This window comes from Erpetoichthys calabaricus, chromosome 17, assembly GCF_900747795.2.
Source record: "Erpetoichthys calabaricus chromosome 17, fErpCal1.3, whole genome shotgun sequence".
NCBI classification, from domain to species: Eukaryota; Metazoa; Chordata; class Cladistia; order Polypteriformes; family Polypteridae; genus Erpetoichthys; species Erpetoichthys calabaricus.
Window position 1 is genome coordinate 65202191 of NC_041410.2, and position 25876 is coordinate 65228066.

General features: G+C 40.0%; 1 protein-coding gene across 9 annotated transcripts in view; it reads left to right on the top strand.

The window, feature by feature from the left end:
- Positions 1-25876, top strand: part of plin1 (perilipin 1) — a 145299-nt gene that overhangs the window by 9618 nt on the left and 109805 nt on the right. For all 9 annotated transcript variants that reach the window (XM_028822506.2, XM_051920236.1, XM_051920234.1 and 6 more), the window contains exons 2-5: positions 210-275; positions 2569-2767; positions 15165-15247; positions 17009-17240. In XM_028822506.2, the coding sequence (XP_028678339.2) occupies positions 231-275; positions 2569-2767; positions 15165-15247; positions 17009-17240 (559 nt within the window). In that variant the 5' untranslated portion in view covers positions 210-230. The remainder of the gene's footprint in view (positions 1-209; positions 276-2568; positions 2768-15164; positions 15248-17008; positions 17241-25876) is intronic.

The following is a 25876-nucleotide window of genomic DNA, read 5'->3' on the forward strand; positions in this document are numbered from 1 at the left end:
TATTCTATATATTGAAAATGCTGTGCTTATGCCTCTGAAGAGTGAAATGGAGAGAACAAAGTGCATTCTCCTTTTATCATGTGTTATATTTACCATCGAGAGTGTTAAAGCTCTATTGAATTTTAATTGAAGTAAATAAATGGCCTCAATATGCAATAAAATGTTTTCTTATCTTCTCTTTTGATGTCTCTTCCTCTTCTGTGCATTAGTTCCTACATTAAGAAACCAAAATGGCCTCTGAGAAGTTGACACCTGAACAATCCAGTGGTGCTCAGGTAAATTTACTGCTGCTGTTTTTGTTGTTGTTTTGTATACACTGTCGTGGAAATTAGATATCTCACAATAGATGGTGCCCCCTGGCTTACATATAGAACTTTAGAACATTAGAAATATTTCAATGAGAAGATGTCATTTAGTTCAACAAAGCTCACCAACACTATCCACCTACTTCTTAACGTGAGGTTGAGTTTTGAATGTTTGTGAAGTCCTGCTCTCTATCACACTACTTGGTAATTTTCTTCTAAGTGTTGATAGTTCTCTGTAAGAAAAAAAAAACTTTCCAACATTATTGCAATATTTACAGTTAACAAGTTTCCACCTGCATCCCCAAGTTCTTGTTGAAGAGCTCATTTTAAAGTAACAGCGTGGATCATCAGAATTAATCCCTTTCACAATTTTAGACACTTCAGTTATATCACCTCCTAATCACAGTTTGCTTAAACTGAAAAGTTTGACTCTTTCAAACTCTTCTCATAGTACATACCTTTCAGTACTGTCTAGTTGGTCATCCAACATCTGCCGAGTGTTTTTTCTCTGGACTTTTTGTAGCCTGCTATGTCTTTTTTGTAAGCCAGATATCAAAACTGCATGCAATAATCCAGCTGAGGCCTTACCAGTGTGTTATGAAGCTTAAGCATAACCTTCTTAGACTTATACTCTACACATCGTGCTATATAACTCAGCATTCTGTTAGCCTTCATAATGGCTTCTATATTCTGTCTTGATGTAGATATTGATGAGTACACTACAACTCCCTACTTTTAAATTTCAGACCTCCTATTATGTATTCAAGTTTAACATGATTATGTAATGCCTTGCATTTTCTTTAACTAAATTTCATCTGCCTCAAATCTTCCTAAGCCTGTATGCTGTCCAAGTTGCTCTTTGATAACTTGTCTGATTCTGGATTGCCTGCCATTCCATCTAGTTTAGCATCAGTTCACAGAGCGCTGAGACAAATTCACAAGTAGATATAAATACAAACATTACAAATTTCTAATTACATGATGAGTGCACATATAGACACAGATTTCTTTAAACAGACAAGAAATAAAGTGGTTCAAAACCGATTAACATAGGTGGAGTGCAGCAATATCTATCCTTTAATTAAAATGTTGAGCTATGGCCAATTGACAGCAAAGGAAAGGAAAACAAAAACTCCAATCAGCAGCATGCATAAGGAAAATAAACCCCTGGAGGGTCCATGGTTAGTTATAACAGAAATCTGAAAGATGAAGTCTGATATAGTCAGAGTCATGGGACCTCTGACCGCCGTGCACAAGCACTTTATAGAAATAATACACATTTCAACCCCCAAGACATGATTTACATCGGTAGCCTCATGGTGTCACGTACACTCCCTATTGGGACATAATGTGAAGTCATTCATGGGGGACACCGATTAGTTGATTTCTCTATTTCTTTTTATTCTTATTTGTACTTCTTTCTCCTGAAAATCTTTCCAGCATTTCTCCTTCCCTAACCTGTAGCCCAGTTTAGAGAAGAAAGCTTTGCAAGGTGCATACATGAATGTAGAAACATGCCAGCATGGCGATGACCTTCACTGAAAACTCTCCTTGTTGGAGTTCAATAAATTATTAAAGTCATGCAATAAATATATGTTGTGAAAGGCGCTATATAGGCACCCGAGCCGACTCAGAATGACAACGGAGGTACGTGAAAAATAAACAAAAAAGATTTATTTTCTTTGTCTGTGGGTTATGCCTTCCTCATACCCACAGACACAACACAGTCCCAGAAGCACACAAAACAAAAAGCAAAGCACCAACAAAACATCAAATCTTCCTTCACCACCACTCCTGCCAGCAAGTGTTGTCCTCCTCCTCCCGACTCTGGCTCCTTCCGAGGTGGTTTCTGCCGGCTTCTTTTATAGCCCACCCGGAACTGCTTTAGGTGACAATTGGCCTAATTAAGGCTGCACTTCCGGGTGTGGCTGCATTACAGCCCACACGGGCTCAGGAAGCCGCGCAGCTCCCCCTGGTGGTGGCCACGGAGCCCAACAGGGATGAGCTCCCATGTTCCATAATTGTGGCCCCGATGCAACCCAGGGGGGCTGCCACCAAGTGGTCTGGGGGACGTAGTGTGCACCCCATGGCTGCTCCCCTGGATTCAGTGTCAAAGGGGCATCCGAGCCATCCACTACAATGTATATATGTATGATGTATATATATAAATATATGTATGTATGTGTGAGCCTTCACTTAATTTTTAAAATCAAGGAATTTGCAAAATAGCAGGCTTTGGACTAATGTTATATATCTTCTGCAGGACAGTCTCTTGGGGAGGCTGTTTGAGTTGCCTGTGGTGAGCTTCACTTATGGTGTAGTTCAGAAGACTTACACCAGCACGAAACATACCCACCCACTCATTTGTACAGTTTGTGATGTGTATGAGAAGGGTGTGAAGACGGCCTCCAGCATTGTAGTGTGGACCATCCAGCCTGCCATTCAGAAGCTGGAGCCTCAGAGTAAGTCACTGGCCTTATCACCGTTCCAGCATGTTTTCATTCACTGTCATTGGCTTGACTAACCACAGGTCTTTTCAATCTTTGAACATAATGTTAACTCTTAATTTATAAAGGGAACATAATTAAATAATACAGTAGTTTTACTTCTGGATAAATGCTAAATAATGTTTTTGCAAAATATGTGTTAGCTTGTATTGTAGTAGTCTCACAGTCTTAAGCTGTAATAGAAATTCTTTTTAATGAAGAACAAATTAGAAAATGTACACATAGCCTAATGTTCAAGTGCATATGGCAACTAAATTAACTGATATGAAACTTAGAGCATTTAGCATTTATTTGGTTATTAAATACTTTTGCAACAGTGAATCATATTCAAAGATAACAGTGACAATAGAATGCAGTTACATGTTGTGGAATAGAGGGTCTGCAGCTAAGCAGCAAGTGCTTGGTTTTTAAATAAATAGATAATTAAATAGCTGATCTCCGTGGGTGTGTGTGCTCGTGTGGCTGCAGGAAGTTGCTGGACAGATTGAGATGAAGCAGATCTGTACGTGAGGGTGTTGTCTGTTCTGATTATTCCATTGGCTTTCCACGTTTCGCAATTGCGGCACTGCGCCCCTGGAGGCATATAAGGGGAGCCGGTATGAGTGATTTGTGATTGGTATAGAAAAGAAAGAGAGCCAAAGGAGAGTGGAGGTTAAATGGAGAGAAGAAGCAAGAGGCAGAGAGAGAGAGAGAGAGAGAGAGAAATGCCGAAGTGAATGGAGTCATGCAGTTAGGAGTGAGCTTCAGGGCTGCAAGAGCCTAAAGATGAGGAAGGGATGCTCCTACTGAGTGATTGCCGGGGGAGTAGGAGCAGTCCGATGTGTGGTGTTCTCACAGATGCCAAGGAACTGGCAGCAAGAGATGTATGCAGCTCAGCATTGTGCCCCATGGTTGCTGAGGCCTGTCAATCGGGACTTGAACCTGGAGGAGAAGGTTGACTGCACCTGAAGGTTGTGCGTCTCCTTGGTTGCTGCATTCCGTACGGGGTAAGCAGAGGAGATGTCGGCATTTAGATGGCAGCATTGGGGCTTCTGAGTTTATTGTGCATTTAATCTCGTTTTTAAAAGATTATTTATTAACTGGTTTTTAACCTCCACATGCACTTTGATTTTTATTGAACTATTTATTTATTGAAGACTTTTTGGCTCACTGCAATATTTATTTGAGCACTGTTTGATTTTTGGAATTGTTTTTACTAAAAGCAGTTATCACCTTTTTGCACCTACCCCTTGCTAACTGTATGTGTCCTAATCTGCCTGCCTTATCTTGATTATGTTATCGATGGTGGCAGGTTCAAGAGGCTCCCCGAATGCAACAGGACCTTGCAGCCAAACCTCACCATCACACGTGTTAGCAGACTACATTAAATATGTTCTTTTTAACAGAACTTTACAATGCCATGTTGTTAAAAATGCTGCCTAAACAGACATGTGGTGTCTCAATACCTTTTATACACAGCAGATTCCAGTTCAAGTGATGTAAAAATGGCATTGATTGTGTGTTTTTGGTTTTGTCAGTTTTCAATTTCCTAAACATAACATTTTTCAGAGAATACCCAATAGTGTAGCACATAAAAATTGCCAAAAAAATAACTATTATTACAAAATGGCCAATAACTTAAAATCATTATCAATACTACCTTATGATAAGAGAGCAGCAACTGAAAGAAGTTCCCCATCTAGCTATTAATATTAGGTAAAACCAGGCGATTCATTAACATGATATAAATAAAAGAATTTGTAAAGGAACTGATTTATTGTAAAATGGGAACACCAAAGGTGACAATTTATCTTAAAAAATGTAATTCCAGTTTGAAGATATCACAAAGCAAAGGTGGCTGTAAGGACAGGGGTGAAATGTAATCCCCAGCTCAGTCTTTTCTACCTTATACCACTAAGTAACTCTTTGACTGCCCATAAACTTCAATCCTCCTCTGTCCATGCTATTTGTGGCTCAAACAGCTTCTTTGTCCACCATAGAAATTATAAACCACAGCATGGTCCTTGCTCCATGCCCAGCAGCTTCAGTCTTCTGCCTGTAGATTAACTGCAGTTCCTTTTCTACCCCTACTCTGTGTTTATATCAGATAGTAGAGCTGCATATTTCCTGTGCAATTAATTAGTTCAAACACCATTGAAACTGCAATTTCATAAAGTAATATCTTTACAATAACAATCTGGCAATAATATGAGTTTATTCAGTTCATTGTTCTGTACGCTTTCATAATTGCTTTCCTATCCCATTCATTTCCAAAGAAGCAACTTATTTTTTTTATGGTTCACTTATCTAAAGCAGCAGGATAGTGCTGCTGCTATATGAGCTGTTTGCTCACATGCACCCTTTCCCTGGCATTGTGGGGATCCAAGCATCTGGTGAAAGAGGAAAATATACAAAATATATAAGTTGGTGTAACTGCTGTCAAGGTAAAATTAAAACAGTAAAGTAATTTATAGCTGATGTTACACAGAATGTTTCTCTGTTTTAAGACGAGACAAGTTTGCAGATATGCTAATTCTTTTCAATGGGAAGTTTTAAAATTTCAAAATTGTGTACAGCATAATGTGTTTAAGATATCTCAATGAAAACTAGTCTGGCCAAATAAATTTCCTTGAATAATAAGCATACCAAATTTCAACAAAACCGGTCTGGAGGGCCAAGTTGTTTTATATGGACAGACAGAAAGACAGACCCCAACTTTCCTCACCTACCACCTACTTCTACTTCGGAAAAAATATTGATCAGTCTTGAGGACTCAGACAGCATTTCTCTAACAAATAAATACATTTTCCCTTTCAAAGATCCCAGAGTACATTGGGAAAAGGATCTCTCACTCAACATTTCGGAAAAGGAATGGAAGGCAGCAATGCACAGAATGCACTCTAGCTCCATATGTGCAAAGCATACACTCATTCAACATAAAATCATCTATCAAGCACATCTGTTTCATTTAAAATTGTCCAAAATGTTTCCAGGGCACGATCCATCCTGCGAACGTTGCAATCAGGTTCCAGCCTCATTGTGCCATATGTTTTGGGCGTGCACCAAATTAACATCATTTTTTACCAAAATCTTTAAATGCCTTTCAGACAGCCTGGGTGTCACAGTCTCCCCTAATCCACTAACAACAGTGTTTGGTGTACTTACAGATGGGCTTAAAGTGGAGAAGGACAAACAAACTGTAGTTGCCTTTACTATTGGCACTTAGACTTATCTTGCTCCTAACTCACTAGAATCCTAACTCACCTCTTTTCAATCATTGGGTAACCGATATTATATACTTTTTGAAATTGGAAAAAATTAAATACTTGCTTAGAGGAACTTTTTTAAACCCTGGCAAGATCTAATCTTTATATATAATACGCTACTGTGGCTGTCCGTTTGTCTGTCCAGGATTTTAAATCACCTGTAGCTTGCAAACCGTTTGTCCTGTTGACCTGAAATTTAATACATATATACTATGTGACGTCTACTATCGGCTTTCGGAGTGATGATTGACCTCCAAGGTTATTCCTCTTTTTATTTTTATTTTACTTTATTGTAGAAACAACTCTCGGCAGTGGCCAGCTGGGCGGCCATGCAGTGCATGCATATGGGCGCCGTACTCCTCGCTACCACCTTCGCCATCACTTCCCCTACCTCTTCATATCTTAAATCATTCATGAGGCAGATTAAAGACTTAAGTGCCAGCTTAAGTGAAAAAATAGCAAAAACTTACTGAGTAATTGCAAATCAAACTCTTTTTAATAAAAGATGCCGACGAAAGAAGAGAAGAAGTGGGCCGGTAGGGTGGAGTAAAGAAGTGCTGCTCAGGAAGCAGCAAGCACATCAACCTCTGAGCAAACGAATGCTAAACGTACAGAGAAAGAGGATGAAAACTTACGATTGCTCAAGTCAAGTGTATTCACTGCATGTTATCATGCAGTGCACCGTTACTGGTTAATAATATTTTAGAATAAGCATTTAAATTGAGGAAGCGGATTGTCTTCCCATTCTTATTCTATTTATTTACTTACTTATCTTTTCTGCTATTAAAGTTTCACTATTTTGGCCTTAGTTCTCTTTGTCAAGGGTGGGGATTGACTTGATTTGAACCTAGTTTTGTAAAATTTGACTTGCTTGTATGGAATGTTGTTTGATTTTAATAAATTCAATAAAATGTTAAAATATAAATACAGAGAGACAGACATGGCTATCACAGTAGGTGTTTCTCGCATTAGATAACAACAAACCTAAAAAATCATTAGTAATTTAGATGAGTTACATACTGTAGCTTGGAGCATGATGACCTAATGATAATGCAGAAGACTGGGTTCAGATTGTCATCAGGACTGTTTAGAATAGACATGTTTTCTCAATGACTACATCATTTTTTTCATTTCTGGGGCTTTCCCTTTACTCCTTCATCCCAAGGGTGTATTGGCTTGATTGACTGCTCACTCTAAATTGGTACGGTTCTGAATGAGTGAATGTGTGTGCCCTGCCATAGACTGGTGTTCCTTATAAATCTGGTACCCAACTTATATCCAAAACTTTCACTAAGGGTTTCGATTTATTATAACCCTAACTTGGATTATGTGGGTGGGTGGAAGATTCGATGTATGCTATAGTAACCTGGTAACTGGTGAAAGGCAAGTTAAAAAAATTAGCTTTACAGACATTGAACAAGCTGTTGTCTCAGTTTACAAATGACAAGGCACAAATGAACGTGTCCAAATTTTGAATAAACAAAGAGAAAATTGTCATGAGAGATGTAGCGCTTGAATAACAAACAAAAAAAAAGTACTGGTTTTTATCTTGTGTCTTGATTCATGGTTTAAAGTCTGATTTTGTTCAAGTACCGTATGGAAAGGTTATTGTCGATTTCCATGTGCCAACTTTACTTAATGACTCCTGGCAATTCCTAAAAGAAATACTTTAAAAATGTGTGCTTCTCACTTAAACATTTGTATATTAGGGCCTCTGATTCACCCTACTGAACATGTTCATGTAGTAATTTGACCATATCTGTAGTAGCCAGTGTGATTATGAGTGGTCAAAGAACCCAAGTGAGTTGTTGTGACTAAATGATGCAAAGAGCTAAGTAGAGTAGCTTCAATGAATAAGGAACTCTGAAGAGGTGGAATAGGCTTCACCTATTGCCAGTCTATGCATAGGCCAATAGTAAACCTCCTACAGATTCCAGCAGTGAGCATAAGCCAACCGCAAGCTGGGACATTTTAAATGCAGGATTATCCTTCTTTTATTGGGGAAAAAAATAAAAACAATCTGAAGGCCTACAGTGAACCTTGGGTAAGAGCTCTAAGCACTTGCCACATGTAGCAATGAAGTACAGAGGTTATCTGTGCTGTTGCTACAAATAAGCTCAAGGTTCACATTGCGCGCAGGGGAGGTTCTGATGGCAGATTTTTATTTCAAAACAACACAAAATAAAAACAGCAGTTCTAGTTGCCGAAGTTCATGTACAGTATGCTCTGTGTGAATGTGTCGGTAATAAGCTGGGATACTGTAGTTTTGTATAAAGCTGATCTCCGAAGTTTTTCTTGGAATTTTTTTCCTCTGTATACCTTAAATAGATGACACTTAACTTGCTTTTCTGTGTTAAATGCCAGCTGGCCCATCTTAACATTCCATTAACTTTACTCCCAACACTATCCACCTTGTCATGCCAGGTCATACGTGTTATCTTGATCAAACATCTTACCAATGGGCAGTCAGACAGTAAACAGAGTTTTCAGTCCAATTCATTGCACCAGTGATCTCTAGCCTTATGCTCTCATTTCTGCCCTCAAGCTACTGTATATCACTCATATCCAATTACATAAAGCCTTAAGATGTTTCAGGGTGATCTCCTCATCTTTCTGGACAGCTCATATTCCTCCTGCTCTGTGTAATGTCTTCCCATCATAAACAGTTTGTGATAGAGGGATAATCTCTTGCCACAGTGGTCACACTTCTCAACCCAATGTGTTGTCTGTGTGGAGTTTACATCTCTGTTGGTTTTTCCTTACATAAGGATAAATGTTAGGTTAATTTGTGACTTTAAACTGACTTTCTAAGAGTGACAAAGGTGTCCTATGATTGACTGGTGCTCCATTCAAGTCTGATTCTGCTGTTGCTAGGATAGGCTTTTAACCCACTGGCCCTCAACTAGATTAAGCATGTGTGATGACGGAACAATCCATGAATAAATGGATATACAGGACACTGGTCTTGAAAGGGAACCAAGGCTCCTGGGTAGAAGTCACAGACTGAAATGCCAGCTTTCTGGAAAGGACTATCACATAGATAACAAGAGAAATGAATTTGAGATCAGCAGAGTATGGTAGATCTGAAATGAATTTTCAATGTCCTAAAAGTAAATTGATAGATAGATAGATAGATAGATAGATAGATAGATAGATAGATAGATAGATAGATAGATAGATAGATAGATAGATAGATAGATAGATACTGCGGTGGGTTGGCACCCTGCCCAGGATGGGTTCCCTGCCTTGTGCCCTGTGTTGGCTGGGATTGGCTCCAGCAGACCCCCGTGACCCTGTGTTTGGATTCAGCGGGTTGGAAAATGGGATGGGTAGATAGATAGATAGATAGATAGATACTTTATTAATCCCCAAGGGGAAATTCACATACTCCAGCAGCAGCATACTGATAAAAACAATATTAATTAAAGAGTGATAAAAACATAGTGCAAGTTAAAAAGTGCAAGGTGGAGAGTGCGAGGCAGGTATAACAGTCAATAATATTGTATAATGTTAACGTTTACCCCCCACCCACCCCCGGGAGAATTGAAGAGTCGCATAGTGTGGGGGGAGGAATGATCTCCTCAGTCTGTCAGTGGAGCAGGACAGTGACACCTGTCTAGTTATGGTAGAGTTTAGTGAAGTGTACTGTAGGACTGGCTTCAGGCTAAAATTAGTCTCTGTTTGAATTTTGAGTTATTCAGGGACCATCCATTCATCCATTATCCAACCCGCTATATCCTAACTACAGGGTCACGGGGGTCTGCTGGAGTCAAATCAGGGTGCAAGGCAGGAAACAAACCCCGGGTAGGGCGCCCACCCACCGCAGGGCACACGCACACCCACACACCAAGCACACACTAGGGACAATTTAGAATCGCTAATGCACCTAATCTGTATGTCTTTGGACTGTGGGAGGAAACCGGAATACCCGGAGGAAACCCACGCACACACGGGGAGAACATGCAAACTCCACGCAGGGAGGACCCGGGAGGCGAACCCAGGTCTCCTAACTGCGAGGCAGCAGCGCTACCCACTGCGCCACCGTGTCGCCCTCAGGGACCATCTACATGATAAAAATATGACAAATAAGAAATTCCAGGAAATAGACACTGAAGTTGTAATAGGCTGTGAACTTTGATCTTTTAAGACAGCCCTGAATCTTGGTCATGTGCTTGACCATGGCTGAAAAGGAATATAAAAGACCTGTATCTTCATTGAATCTGTGGGATGAAGGTGCACTAACTCACTGGTCATCAAGTGAGGTAGCTGAAAATGAAATTAAAAATAATTAGTCCTGGGCCACCCACTTGGGTTGTCAAGATGACTCTGTATTACTAGGGGGCTCCGCCCCCTGCTCGCTTCGCTCGCCAACCCCTGGTGTTGGGAATGACAAAGAGCGTGATGTATGAATAAGATATAGAATAGTGTGAAGGTGTAGATGATGCAAATAGAAAGCAAACAATAAAGTGTGTGGCACAGTGTAAAGGTTTATTGGAAAATTTCTTTGTACACGCCGTTTAAGTGTAAAAGGTAATTCCAGGTCAGAACTTGTAAGGTCAATGAAGATGGTCATTATCATGATCAGAGTCAACTTTGTCAGAGCTTAGAAAGAGTTGTGTCTCTCCAGGAAGTAATGGAATGACTTGGGTATTTATGTTTTCCACATTAATATTTTTTGGACATAATATAGTGCGTTGTGTTAAAAGGGGCATTTGGTCTAATGAGATTGCTGTTCCAAATCTCTCTGTAACTAAGTCGTCGCAGATAAAGGCTTGAGGAATTGTAATAATATGTGGCTGAAGTCCATCTGTATTGGTGAGTGTACCATCTCTCAGTTGTAATAAGCAATTGTTATGATCTGGTTCTGGACATCGCATCTTTTTTACTAACTGTATCTTTTGAAAGCAATGCCAATTGTCTGCGTATTTTAAGGTGCACTGAACAATAGCTGAGTGCATGGCATCTGGAAGAATAGCTAATCACTGTTTAAAATCTCCTCCTAATAAAAGTACCTTTCCTCCAAATCGAATATTATTATTCATAAACGTTTGTAGAAGTTTATGAATGGTGTTGAGTAAGTGACTTCATGCCATTGTACATTCATCAATAAACAACATTTTTTGAAGACGGATGTCACGTGCAGTGCCACCGTTAATGTTCATAGTGGATACCGATTTGTAGGATCTAATGCAGTTGATAAAGATTTCACTTTCAGGTACATCGTCAGTTAGAATCTTCTGTAGATATTCAGTATATGAATGTAAAGAAGGCAGTCTAATTTGACCCTTTTGACAACAACGTCTAAATATATTACTTGTATTGCCAGTTGTTTCTTCAGGGAAGTGAACTGAATGACAATGATTGCAAATGACATTCATTAATCGGAATGAATTTTTCCGGGGTATGTTTTGCTTGTGCCGTTTGAGAGGCGCGTTGTTGCATGTGTAGTATTTGGGACGTGTTGTTTTGGACCTGTAATCGATTTGCCTGTGCTGTGTGAGACGCCCGTTGTAGCCTTCCTTGCCGTTAACGTATGTCTGAGACGGGAGGTGTTTCGTTTTGAATCCGTGCCTGTTGCGATGCAGCACTTTGATTGATAGTTTGCGTCATGTGGATCCAGGATGTAGATTTGTGCATATTTGCGTTGTTGATTTGTTTCAGGGTGCACTGTTCCAATGCGATGCAGTATTTGTGCACATATGGGAAAGCAGTATGGGCCATTGCCTTTTGGTGGCCTGATATTTACTAAAAGCAAATGAACTATTGTAGGATCTAACGCAGTTCATAAAGTTTTTACTTTTAGGTACATCGTTAGTTAGAAGCTGTAGTTGAGCTTTGCGTTTTTGGAGTCGAGACATTTTTTCTTTTAGAAATATGGATAAGTAATAAGAAGTATTGCACTCACTGTTAATATGGAGACTTTTCTGCGGTTGAACGGTTAATAGTGCCTTATGGTAATGAAATCCACCTATGCTGCATAGCCGTCTATTTTGTTGTTTCTTTCATGTTCATGTGTTTGTTCCTGTTATCCTTTCCTTTTCGTTTTGTACCCGTGACCGTGTATTCATGACTTGTTTCAATGTTTCCTTTTCTGCAGTTGAACGGTTAATAGTGCTTTATTGTAAGGAGATCCACCAATGCTGACACCCATGCTGTCTAGTGTGAAGGTGCTGACGTACACTTTAGAATATGTGGCTTTGGGTGTGACTTCTTATGGATGTGGGTGGGGGGGGGGGTTGTTGAGGATTGTTGTTGCGCGAGCGTCTTCTTTCTTTTTGTGTTCCTGTGTCTTGTTGAATCCCCCTCTTTGTGTGTGTCCCGTCCCTCGCTTGTAGGGTCTGTGGGGTGGTTTTGTGTTCTTTTTTTTGTGTTCCATGGGCTTGTTGAATCCCCCTCTTGGTGTGTGTCCCGTCCGGTGCCTGTGGGGGGGGGGGTGCCTTGCTGTTGTGTGCGAGCCTCTTTTTTTTTTTTTTTTTTTTTTTCGGGTCTAGTTTCGTGTGCAATGTGTTTCGTGCTTTTCCTGCGTTTGACTTTGCGCCTCATTTCTCCTTTTTGTATGTGCTCACTCCTTTTTTCTGTGGTCTTGTCCGCCACTCGCGGCCCCTCATCCGCCTTTGTCGCCCTCTTTTCTCCGCCTTTCTCCGACTCTCGCGGACTCTTTTTGCGCCTGCGCCTCTCGCGGCCCCTCATCCGCCTCTCTCGCCCTCTTTTGTCCGCCTTTCTCGGCTCCTCAGCCGACTCTCGCGGACTCTTTTTGCGCCTGCGCAGTACGTCTTTTTGCAGCTACGGCCCATGGCCGGGTGTGCCTGCGTCCATCATCCGGTTTAGCATTCTCGGTTAGTAATATGGATTTAGGCCATGTAAAGCTGCTAGCTTTGCATTTGTCTGCAGCAGTTCTGCCATCATGCAATGCTGTTGCCCACACCCATTTTTCTTGAAAGTGTGTCTTTTGCCACACATTGCAATTGATTTTTAAATTCGGCTATGCCCTCCACGTTCAGTTTGTCCTTGGTTCTGCCAATCTTTGCAAGCTTTTTGCCACTTTTAGAATGGTAACAACCACTTGATTAGAAATTTTTCTGGCCTCACACAAGAGTTTAGCCTTTTTTTCCATTGTCTGTTTGGTGGCTCCATTTGTGAGTGCTTCTTCTAGGTTCCTGACTTCTTGTGTTGTTGACCCTTGCTTCTGTGTAAATCAATCTGATTTTCTCATTTTGACATCAACCTACCTTTGGACTATGCCTCTTTTACTTCTATCTTAAACAGCTTTCTCATTTATGGAAATAGGCCACAGACCTGTGTTACATTCTTGACTGTGATCCATTATTTCATCCACTCTATGAATCATCAAGATGAACCCAAACTAAAATGTTGTTGTCAATTATTCCTGCCCCTTCACACACCACTGAGCAGTTCCGTTTCATTGACTATGGTATCTAGGACACTGCCCAACAGCAAAAAATAACAATCATAAACTTACGTAGAAGTTAATATTTGCATTTAATTAAATACCTACAGTACATTTTGTTTGTTTTAATTCTTTTAGTGCTGAATATTTTTTCCACAAAGTACAGTTTTCTGAAACGTGCACAAAGCAATGGTTTTCACTCATAAATCAACATAAAACGTCTGTCACTGTGTGCTATGGCTGCCAGTTCTCTTCCAGCTTGGCTGGTAGGAATGCATGGCAGGCTTGCTGTTAGGCTGTCTTTGCATGGTGGAGGGTGGGTGCAGCCACGGCGGTCTTGGTGCAGCGCAATCTGGTTTGTACCTCTTGTCATTGTCCTTCAAGGTGAATGTTTCCACGAGCTCAGCTACACTAACCTATTCAGCTTCACAGTCAGCTGGGGACCAATCAGCTGATGCTGGTACCTCACATTCGTTTTTGATCACTTGCATCAAAATCGGAGTCTAATCGGAGACAACTTAGGGTCTAATTCAGCGATAATATGCAAAACATCGTCCACAGAGTATTTTGCTTTACGCATTCGCTTCACCTGCCAGATGTCAATGTCATTTTTGCTGTTGTTTGCTCCTCGCTACTCACACAAGCGCAGGGAATCTTGGTCAAACCAATGAAACTTTCCTTCTAACAAAGACAGTCCAACTGAAACATAAGAGTGTGTTTTGTCACTGTTTACAGTTGATTACAATCCTCAACCTGTCCAGTTGACAAAGTCAACATCAGCATATGTTACTGACGCAGTCAGAATCTGTGGTAGGTGCATCTCCTGATTCGACTTAATGCACTTTCATTAGATAAGCAACAGTGCAGAAAAGTATTCGGCTAGGGCAGTGAAGAGGAAACCCTTGTCCAATAGAGGGGGCAGAACAGATACATGACTTAAAATCTCAACACATATTTGATGAGAGAACGCTTGTTGAAAAGTTAAACATTATGCAATTGGGACCAGATTATATATATATATTCTCATAAAGGAGAAGTCGGGGGACTGTGACAAAGTTTTTTGAGGATGGTCTGTTTTTATGATAACAAGTCCATTTGTTTGATGAACCTATGGCAGAGCGACTGAGAGGACTTTAATTCTCAGCAGTCAACAACAGTGTGTATTCATGAATGAAGCAGTTTGTCTGCTAATAGCATTTGGTGTATTTTAATTAATGACTTTCTCCATCGCTGATTAATTTATTTTCCCTTAGCACCACAGAACACTGAGAAATGACAGGACCCGATAAATATTATGGAGTATTTCTCACACTAGTTGAATTTCCATAACTGTGAGGTATAGTAAGTGAAAGATCTTCAACTAAGTGTTGTATGGTTGGGATGATTGTCTACACCATGTATTGTCTGTGGGGAAAATATGCCCCACCTCTGCCCCTGAGAGTATTTCCATCACTGTCCATGCAAGAGCTTCAAGTGAAGGCTTAAAAGGAATCAAAGCAGAGCTTCTGGTTGGTCAGAGACCATAATGCCATGAATTGGTATCGGTCAGTGTGTTTAGTATATTCACCCTGTCCATAAACACAAGTATTCTTATATGAAAATAAAAAAATATATTCCCCTCCTGCACTGCTTTTGCCATAATGTGTTAAGTGACCGGCAACTGCCTCCATTTTAGCTAACGGATTTACTTTGTCTTTAGTTGTAGCTGTCAACCACCTTGCCTGTAAGGGACTGGACCACCTGGAAGAGAAGATCCCTGCTCTCCAGCTTCCACCTGAGAAGGTAACTGGGAGTCGAGATTCAGCTATGGCCAAAGGCATATGTGAAGTACAGAAGAGAAAAGTTGCCAGAGTGGATTAGCATGGTTGATCCCTGTAGAGTAAAGTTCTATTTTTTCCAAAATTCATCTCACATAACATGTCCTTAAGCCACTGACAAACAGGATGCCTCCATTTGAGGGACATTAGCCACCTATGGTGATGAAGACTACCGTATTTCCCCAACAATAAGCCGCCCCATATTATAGGGCACCCCATTCTATAAGCTGCAGAAAATGCTCATTTATGTTTTAAAACTCTATGATAAGCTACCCCATATTATTAGCTGCAGCATTACTGAATTTACCAATCTGAAGTAAAAGCATCTAATTTGGCACACCCCTGTAGGCTTTTGCAACTCTATAGTGACATGATAGTTGAGCATGAACAATTAAATTGATAAAGTTTTGCACCTACCGATATAATGCCGCAACGCAAGTCCTATTCTGCAGAATTTAAGCTCCAGGTTGTTGCTTTCACAAAAGAAAACAGCAATCATGCAGCTGGATGCAACTTTGAAGTAGATGAAACACAAGTGAGAAATTGGCGGAAAGATGAGGAAACTTTTCACGTACTTCTGCCACATAGGCTTGCATGGCATACAAGGGAAGCAAAATGGCCAAACTTGGAGAAGCGATTTAAAGAATGGATTCTGGTGCAGCGTGAGAACAATCGGATAGTTTCAACAATAGCCATCAAAATGAAGGCATGAGGAATGGTGACTGAAATGTTTTTAGATAAGCTGCCCCATTTAAGCAAACTGCACCCAATACGCAGGTTTGTAAAATGAATGTATAAGTTGCGGCCTATCGTTGGGGAAATACGGTATAAGTTAACTTTCTTGGTGACCGGTGCCTACAGTACTTTATGGGTGTAGAAGGAGATAGCTTTGATGGGCTACCAATCCCATCTTTTCGAACAGGCTGATTGAAGTCATGGATTGAGAGCTCCCTGTGGTCTTACTGGGAATCTGCATAGGAGAAGTGGACAGCCTCTTAGATAGCTTCAAATGGGACAGTGTTCATCGTAAATTAAGTCAAATGTCAGCTGACATACTTTTTCAAGCTTTACCTAATGCTTGAATGTTAAGGAAAACTTGAAGGCGACCATCAGTGGAAGCTAGTCAGAATACAAAAATGAGATCCATATCATCAATTTTCTAGACCACTTAACTAGTTTTCAGCCTAAAAGGTACTGACTGGTGCACCCTTCAGTGTGCATAGGCCCCTTATTTAAAGTCACTCTTTCTGGAGGCAGAATACTCTGCTTATTGACTATCCAGTTAATAGAATGCCATACCAGGTGCTGTTTCTGACAGATGTTGTTTTGCACTGTCGCTGGCTGACCCCCGGTGGCTATAAGTGGTACTGAATGGTGTTTGTAGATTCCATCTGCTCTGTGTTTATTCCAATGTAAATTAACTACTGTTAAAATTCATTAAAATAGGCCTGTTAATTGTCTTAAGTAATAAGAGAAAATGAAACTGAAAGTCTGTAATTAAATAAGCCCCTGTATTTCTTAACATACAATAATAAGAAAAGTGTGTCTTATGATAGATGGTAAGAAAATGTGACATTTTAAATGAAGTGTCATGTAAAGAAAATTTTAAATGCATTTACTGTCTCTTAAAATCATGTTGATTTTGCCCTTCACATTCCTTTCTACCAAGTTGAAGAGTACTATATAAAACAATGGGTAACTGGTAGATGTCATGTGTTTGCCACAGCTTGCCTCACATATCATTGAAGTAGTTTCCAGCACGGTCCAGACGGCCTCAGATGCAGTGTTCCATGTGATGTCCAGCAGCTATGATCAGACAAGAGGTGTCATGGAAGATGCCACAGACTACATTTTTAGCACCAGACCAGCTAAACTGGCTGCAGAAGGTGTGGATGCAGCTTTGACGGTCACTGAGAGAATTGTCAATTACGTCCTGCCGGGCTCAGAGGAGGAGCGAGGTACACATATTTACATGTGACTTTAGCAGAATTCTAGACTTTGACTCTTAGTTGTTCAGATTGTCTGTCTGTCTGTCTGTCTGTCTGTCTGTCTGTCTGTCTGTCTGTCTGTCTGTCTGTCTGTCTCTCTTCACATCTGCATGTACAGGTATGTTCTTTTGCTGGCATTTGTGGCACTTCTATGTAGTCTCCACCACAACAGTATGAGGTAGCATCCCACAGCAATAACACATTCCTAGTCAAAGCTTAAAGGAGATATATTTATTGTAATTTTTATTGTTATTATTTTAAATCAGTAACACATCCTGCACTTTGATGGGGAGGCTCTTCATAAGGCACACGCTTGTAATACTCATTCACTGTAAAATTCCCACTTGTACAAGATACTCTTTTTATTTTATTCATGTAGTACTAATGCTGTAAAGGAACATTCATTAGCTGGTTTCATCTTCACAAACTCTTCCAGTCATTCACTGTTTTAAATCCACTTTTATAAACCTCCATTCTTACCTGCCCATAGATAGATACTTTATTAATCCTAAGGGGAAATTCACATACTCCAGCAGCAGCATACTGATACAAAAACAATATTAAATTAAAGAGTAATAAAAATGCAAGTAAAAACAGACAATAACTTTGAATAATGTTTAACGTTTACATACACTTTTGTGGGGAGATTGAGCCTCTTCTGGCAGCATCAGATACATAAAATGAACTACATCTAGTGCACGTGTTTATCATGTTATCAAATCAGCTATGAGAAGTACCTAACACAAAAAGTACCAACTAACATCAAAGATCCTTTTCTTTAATGGGGGATTCGAAAAAATGTCCAAACTATTTGTACAACTACTACTTGTAACCTCTTTCTTGTCTCACTGTCCATATTGGTCCCCATAAATTTAACCCTCTGGACCTCTATGATGGGCTGCTTACTGTCTGAGTCTGTCTTTACTTCCAAACCTTTACTTTAACTTAGTTTTACCACCAAAGGGGACTTCAAAAGAACCTCCTCTTGTGCTCTTAAGTGAATGCAACTAAACAAACTGTTTACATTCCCAGATATGCTACAATCAGAGTCACCGATTTCACTTAAAATTATATTGATTTGCTTTACAAACCAATTGCTGCAAATAAATACAAATAATTGCAAAACTTTGATGGGTTCATAAAGTCTTCATTTGGTCTCTGATGACACTTCCAGAGGGTTTATGTGCAAATTCTATATCATTCACTGAAAGATGAAAAGAAAAAGATTTCTTTACCAAACAGATGGGTATTTCACAAGTGTCCCGCGGCTAAGAGAGCTTCATTTAGTTGATTGTTTCAATTAGAAGAAGGCTCCTTGCAAGTGTCCTTTTTTGCAGCTATGATGAGCTCTTCACAAACGTTTCAGAAAGGCAGTAACTGAACTGAGAGAATTTTTTTTTTTAAATCTCAAATAAAAATTATCCACTGTCCTACCCTGCATGCCCAAAATGAACTTCTGGCCTACTTGTCTCTTAAAAACAGAACATTACAATGGTATACAACTTTTTGCCCCTGTTAGCTGAGAGCTTACAGTTTCTCAAACATACAAAATGTTACTGAATCATTATCACATGTTCAAGTTTATTTACTCTTTAACAAAAGCTACACTTTGTATCTAAACAAAAAACTCTGAATCCTGTTTTGACTTTTAGTTTTCCCAGAATGCACTGCACTCTTGTTCAGCTTGACATTACCGTCAGGCTTAAGGCCCATTACCTGAGATGTGTCATCTGATATGGTTAACGTATCTCCCATAAATCATGACAGGGCACACTCACTCAATCACTCTGTCATACTCTCAGAATATCTACATGTATGTACAAATGCCACACATAGAGCCTCTGAGCCAGTCATTAAATCCAGGTTCTTAGAGTTTTGAGGCAGTTGTGAATGTCACTATGTTAGAAATGCATCCAAGTTATAAATATTTCATCCAGTTGACTCAACTCATTTTGTCTTGGAATCCCAGTACCTGCTCCTGCAGCAACAAGTGTGAGTCAGAAAGCAACCTTGCAGAAACACCATCATAGATCATGCATGACAATGACAGTCATCCACACAAGTCAAATTATGCTTCCAACTAACTTAACATGCACATCTTTGCAATTTTGCAGGAAACCAGAATACCAAGAGATAACTCATATTAAGATCACAGACTCATACTGTGCCAAAAACTTAACCCACTGCAGCACCGAGGCACCCCAGTTCTGAAGCTTTAGAACATAGGAGGGTATGGTGAACCTGACCTTATACCTGTAAATTAGGAGACTGGGCGTTTGCTGTTCTATGATGGTCTTCTGTATAAAACCTTTAACTTTGTGTGACTTCCAAATTCTAATTTTTAAAACATGTCAATAATAGATTAACTACAGTGGTGTGAAAAACTATTTGCCCCCTTCCTGATTTCTTATTCTTTTGCATGTTTGTCACACAAAATGTTTCTGATCATCAAACACATTTAACCATTAGTCAAATATAACACAAGTAAACACAAAATGCAGTTTTTAAATGATGTTTTTTATTATTTAGGGAGAAAAAAAATCCAAACCTACATGGCCCTGTGTGAAAAAGTAATTGCCCCCTTGTTAAAAAATAACCTAACTGTGGTGTATCACACCTGAGTTCAATTTCCGTAGCCACCCCCAGGCCTGATTACTGCCACACCTGTTTCAATCAAGAAATCACTTAAATAGGAGCTGCCTGACACAGAGAAGTAGACCAAAAGCACCTCAAAAGCTAGACATCATGCCAAGATCCAAAGAAATTCAGGAACAAATGAGAACAGAAGTAATTGAGATCTATCAGTCTGGTAAAGGTTATAAAGCCATTTCTAAAGCTTTGGGACTCCAGCGAACCACAGTGAGAGCCATTATCCACAAATGGCAAAAACATGGAACAGTGGTGAACCTTCCCAGGAGTGGCCGGCCGACCAAAATTACCCCAAGAGCGCAGAGACGACTCATCCGAGAGGTCACAAAAGACCCCAGGACAACATCTAAAGAACTGCAGGCCTCACTTGCCTCAATTAAGGTCAGTGTTCACGACTCCACCATAAGAAAGAGACTGGGCAAAAACGGCCTGCATGGCAGATTTCCAAGACGCAAACCACTGTTAAGCAAAAAGAACATTAGGGCTCGTCTCAATTTTGCTAAGAAACATCTCAATGATTGCCAAGACTTTTGGGAAAATACCTTGTGGACTGATGAGACAAAAGTTGAACTTTTTGGAAGGCAAATGTCCCGTTACATCTGGCGTAAAAGGAACACAGCATTTCAGAAAAAGAACATCATACCAACAGTAAAATATGGTGGTGGTAGTGTGATGGTCTGGGGTTGTTTTGCTGCTTCAGGACCTGGAAGGCTTGCTGTGATAGATGGAACCATGAATTCTACTGTCTACCAAAAAATCCTGAAGGAGAATGTCCGGCCATCTGTTCGTCAACTCAAGCTGAAGCGATCTTGGGTGCTGCAACAGGACAATGACCCAAAACACACCAGCAAATCCACCTCTGAATGGCTGAAGAAAAACAAACTGAAGACTTTGGAGTGGCCTAGTCAAAGTCCTGACCTGAATCCAATTGAGATGCTATGGCATGACCTTAAAAAGGCGGTTCATGCTAGAAAACCCTCAAATAAAGCTGAATTACAACAATTTTGCAAAGATGAGTGGGCCAAAATTCCTCCAGAGCGCTGTAAAAGACTCATTGCAGGTTATCGCAAACGCTTGATTGCAGTTATTGCTGCTAAGGGTGGCCCAACCAGTTATTAGGTTCAGGGGGCAATTACTTTTTCACACAGGGCCATGTAGGTTTGGATTTTTTTTTCTCCCTAAATAATAAAAACCACCATTTACAAACTGCATTTTGTGTTTACTTGTGTTATATTTGACTAATGGTTAAATGTGTTTGATGATCAGAAACATTTTGTGTGACAAACATGCAAAAGAATAAGAAATCAGGAAGGGGGCAAGTAGTTTTTCACACCACTGTAAATCTGAATAGGAGAAGAGTCAGTTACAGTGCCATACTTTCACACTCAGTCACATTGATCTGGCCCATGAGGAACACACGTGCATCATTCCCTGTTTGCAAATCATGTTCCTTCAAAGTTTCTTCTTTAAAAATGTGTTTTTTGTGATATTTGCTGTCACATGCATCTCTTGGTGAAACCTGCCTCTCGCAAATTTTTATTGGTAGGAAGATGTTGTACCCTTTTAAGTATTTTTGTCACATCTGCTAAAAGGAACTCAAGTTGTGGCTGCTGCTTAAAAAGCTTTAGGTGCCAGTCAAGTCAAGTTGTTATCAATGGCCACAGTAGTAGTCAACCAAATCCAGATGAGTAGATCAACAGGCTTTTAGAACAGTAGAACACTCTAGATGAGAACAGGCCTTTCAGCCCAACAAAGCTTGCCAGTCCTATCCACTTATTTCATCCATCCATTATCCAACCTGCTATATCCTAACTATAGGGTCATGGGGTGTCTTCTGGAGCCAATCCCAGCTAACACAGGGCGCAAGGCAGGAAACAAAGCCCGGGCAAGGCGCTAGCCCACCGCAGGGCACACACACCAATCACAATTTTGGATAGCCAATGCACCTAACCTGCATGTTTTGGACTGTGGGAGGAAAATGGAGTACCTGGAGGAAACCCACGCAGATACGGGGAGAACATGCAAACTTCATCTGGGCTGAACCCGGGTCTCCTAACTGCAAGGCAGCAGCGCTACCACTGTGCCACCGTGCCGCCCTTATCCACTTATTTCTTCAAAAAAGTTTTGAAAGTCCCTAAAGTCTTACTGTCTACCACACTACTTGGTAGCTTATTCCAAGTGCCTATTGTTCTTTGTGTAAAGAAAAAAATCCTAATGTTTGTGCGAAATTTTTAGCTTATTGCCCATACCATAATGGTTAATGACTGATGTGGCATTGGACCACAAACCTGTGATATCTGAAGAAACTACATCTCAAAGACTGTCAGTAAATGCTAAAAAAATAATTTAATTTGGAAAAAATGCTAGGGTCTTCAAAAACTGTTCCAAAATAAGGTATACTTGATCCTCTGATATGGGTTTAAGGTACTGGTCATCATCTTCAGGGATCAATGAGGCAATGGTGATTGTTTAAAACTGTCTTTATCAAAATATATATAATAAAAAAGGAGAGGAGTCCAAATCAAAATCTCTCCCAGTCCCAAGTGTGTGCATTTCTTTGGTTTCTCATCTGTCTTGGAGTTTTAATAGTCAGTAAGTCAGTTTACTTCTGTGAGAGCATAAAGCAAGAAGACAGAAAGGCTTTAATTCAGTTGTAGTTGTTTATTAAAGTACACTACATTAAAAAAAGGACCAACCTCAGCAGAATGTCATTCCATTCAGTACAAGGCTATGGCCATTAGGTGGTGCCCTTGTCACACACTGTGGATTCACATGTCACAGTTTCTTTGTGTGGAACACCTTCTCTTCTATCACCACTGCACTTTCATCCATCTTCATCTAATGAAAAAGATTTTTGGCATTTTATTGCTTGAAAGATGAACTCCAAGCATGCATGACTTGAGTTTTAGTAATTTGTGAATGTCACTCTTAAGTAACTCCTGGCTTAGGTCACCTAAAAGGCATTAAATGCTTTCCTGTCTATCATTTCATAATATATTTGGGCAGTATATATTGATTGGTCAGTGTAACTCTTTTCATATCACTAAATGGTTTATAAAATACAAAACTTTATTAAGTAAGCCAACACAAAATAACATAGGTTGCAATATAATTTAAATTTCAGCTTCAAAAGTGAACATTTATTTCATCCATCCATTATCCAACCCGCTATATCCTAACTACAGGGTCACGGAGGTCTGCTGGAGCCAATCCCAGCCAACACAGGGTGCAAGGCAGGAAACAAACTCCGGGCAGGGCACCAGCCCACCGCAGGGCACACCCACACATGGGACAATTTCGATCACCAATGCACCTAATCTGCATGTCTTTGGACTGTGGGAGGAAACCGGAGCACCCGGAGGAAACCCACACAGACACGGGGAGGACATGCAAACTCCACGCAGGGAGGACCTGGGAAGCGAACCCAGGTCTCCTTACTGTGAAACAGCAGCGCTACCACTGCGCCACCATTCCGCTCTACATTTATTTATATACTTTATTTAATTTTGATTTATTTTTATATAATATATAATTGGCAAGTTAATTGTGGGTTAGGTTTTGTCCATCATCCTGATATTTCTTAGTGGGATACACATCACCCCCAAAACATTTTACACAGTCATGTTATATTTCGGCTATATAATACATTTGTGAGGACATCTCTGGAGTACTGAGTACAGTTTTGGTCTCCATATTACAAAAAAGGCAGCTATGTTATAGACGGTCCAGAAAACAGCAACTACACTAATTCCTGGGGCCTCATTCATAACACTTGTGTTCACACAGAAAGAGGATTGAAATGTGCTTATGCAACTTCCCACACAAATGTCAGGATTTATAAAAGAAAACATGATGGGGGAGCATGTGTATATTTATGACAACTCTGACCCATGTGTACGCAACATTTTGGACAAGCTGGGAAATGACAACACTCTTGATCAAGAAGGGAAGTGCAGTCAAACCAGCTAAAAGAAGACTCACACACATAATAATTCATATCAACAAGCTGCTTTTGTACTGTGTGTTGATATGACAAACATATTAGAGCTGAATTGTAAGGAATATGATGCATAGACTGTATTTAAGTTCCCTTTTAAGAGGGCCAATATTGTATATTTGCACCGAAGAATGTTTTTGTTTTTCCGTCAGTTTATATAGCCTACTGTACATGTTGTCACTTGTCAGGGAACTGACCAACATGTCAGGAATATCTCAGTCAAACTTCACTCCATCATACACACTATGCTAGAAGCCATTAACCAACCGATGAAGTGCTACGTCCAGTTTTTGTATTTTGTGGGTGTGCATACATGTAACATAACATGTTGTTACCAACATAAAAAGGCTATTAGCACCAGTGTGTACTCTCCTAACATAATCAGAGCACTTTAATTCACTCGTGTTGAAATAAATGCACCTAGCGATAATGAAGCCGTTATTGTTAACCGTAAGCAGTTATTCTGTTAACATGCAAGTCATCTGTGATGCCATGATAAGACTGACAGTTGTCAGAACTGCTCTTGCATAGTGGCGCATAAAAACACATCTCCAATTACAGATGTTATTCACAGACCAAAATCAAAGAGCGTAGATGTGTGTGTGTTTTTTTTTTTTTTTCCTTCTTCCAGTTACATGCACACTCTGTCAACAACTAGCAATCGGTTTTGTCACCAGAGATCGGAGCTCATAGCATTTACGGCAGCAGTAACATGTTGCTATTCAACCTATTTCCACTTGTTGCTTATACCGGCTCTTTGGCTGCCAAATAAAAGTTCTTTGCTTGCCTTTAACTTAGAATTTCTATCTTGCCTTACTGGACGAGTCATGTGGCTGCACTAACAGCCAATGAAGGTCTGCAGCATTCTGATTGCATATGTATGAGGTTGATTAGCATGGCCCATATATGATTGGGATGGGGTTTGAGGTACATTAATGAACACACATTTTACAAGATGATTGTAATTTGTGAAGGGTAAATTGAGTAGAAATGAGCATACTCCAGGTTTTATAAATCTGTTTTTTGGCATATGCATATTTATACATGCAAATTCATGTAAAGAGTTATAAATGAGACCCTTGGGATGCAAAGTATGGAGAGATTGATGAAGCTGAACCTGAAAAGGTTACTGAAAAGTGTAAGTAAACGGAGATTAAGAGGTGACTTGATTGGAGTATTTAACATTATGAAAGTAGTTAGTACAGTGGAGACAGACTGTTTCCTAAAAGTGAATTTTTCAAGAAGAACATGGGGATAAAAGTATAAACTTGTTAAGGGCAAATTTTAAACAAATTTTAGAAAGTTTTTCAACACGTAGAGAATCACAGACACATGGAATAAGTTACAATGTAATTTGGTGGACAGTAAGACTTTAGGGAAACTCCTAAGCTTGACTTGATGTCAGTTTGGAGAAATTAGGTGAATAGGACGGGCAATCTGTTTATCTTTTTATATTTACTTATTAAAAATACTACCACAGTGTGCAACCTGCAGGTATGTAATTGCTTAGTGATGGCATTGGCCCCCACAGGTAATACTGACTCTAAGTGTCTGGCCAACAGAAGTTCTCTTTTACTTCAGCTATCTTGATAACTTTTGTGGCTGTACAGTGTGCAATTTTAAAATAAAAACAGTGTGGTCAGGCTCTTTGAGAGACATAGGTGCAGGGAGTGTTAAAAGAGCCTGAGCAGGATTAACAAGGAAGTTGAAAAAGAAAGTAAAGTAAATCGAGGAAAGCTAATTAGCAAAAGGTGAGGTCAGAAATGGCTGAGGAGGCAATGCGCAAGGAAAACAGTTGGGAAAACCCTAGGAAGAAGTGAAGTGAGATGCTTTCCAGGAGTGAACCAGAATCACTCCTGCTGCATTATGGAGAGCAGGAGTGATTGTGTGCTCCTAGGGATCCCATGGACACCAATGGAGGCCGCTGGAAGATGGAGTTGGACTCGGCATGTCTTGGTGG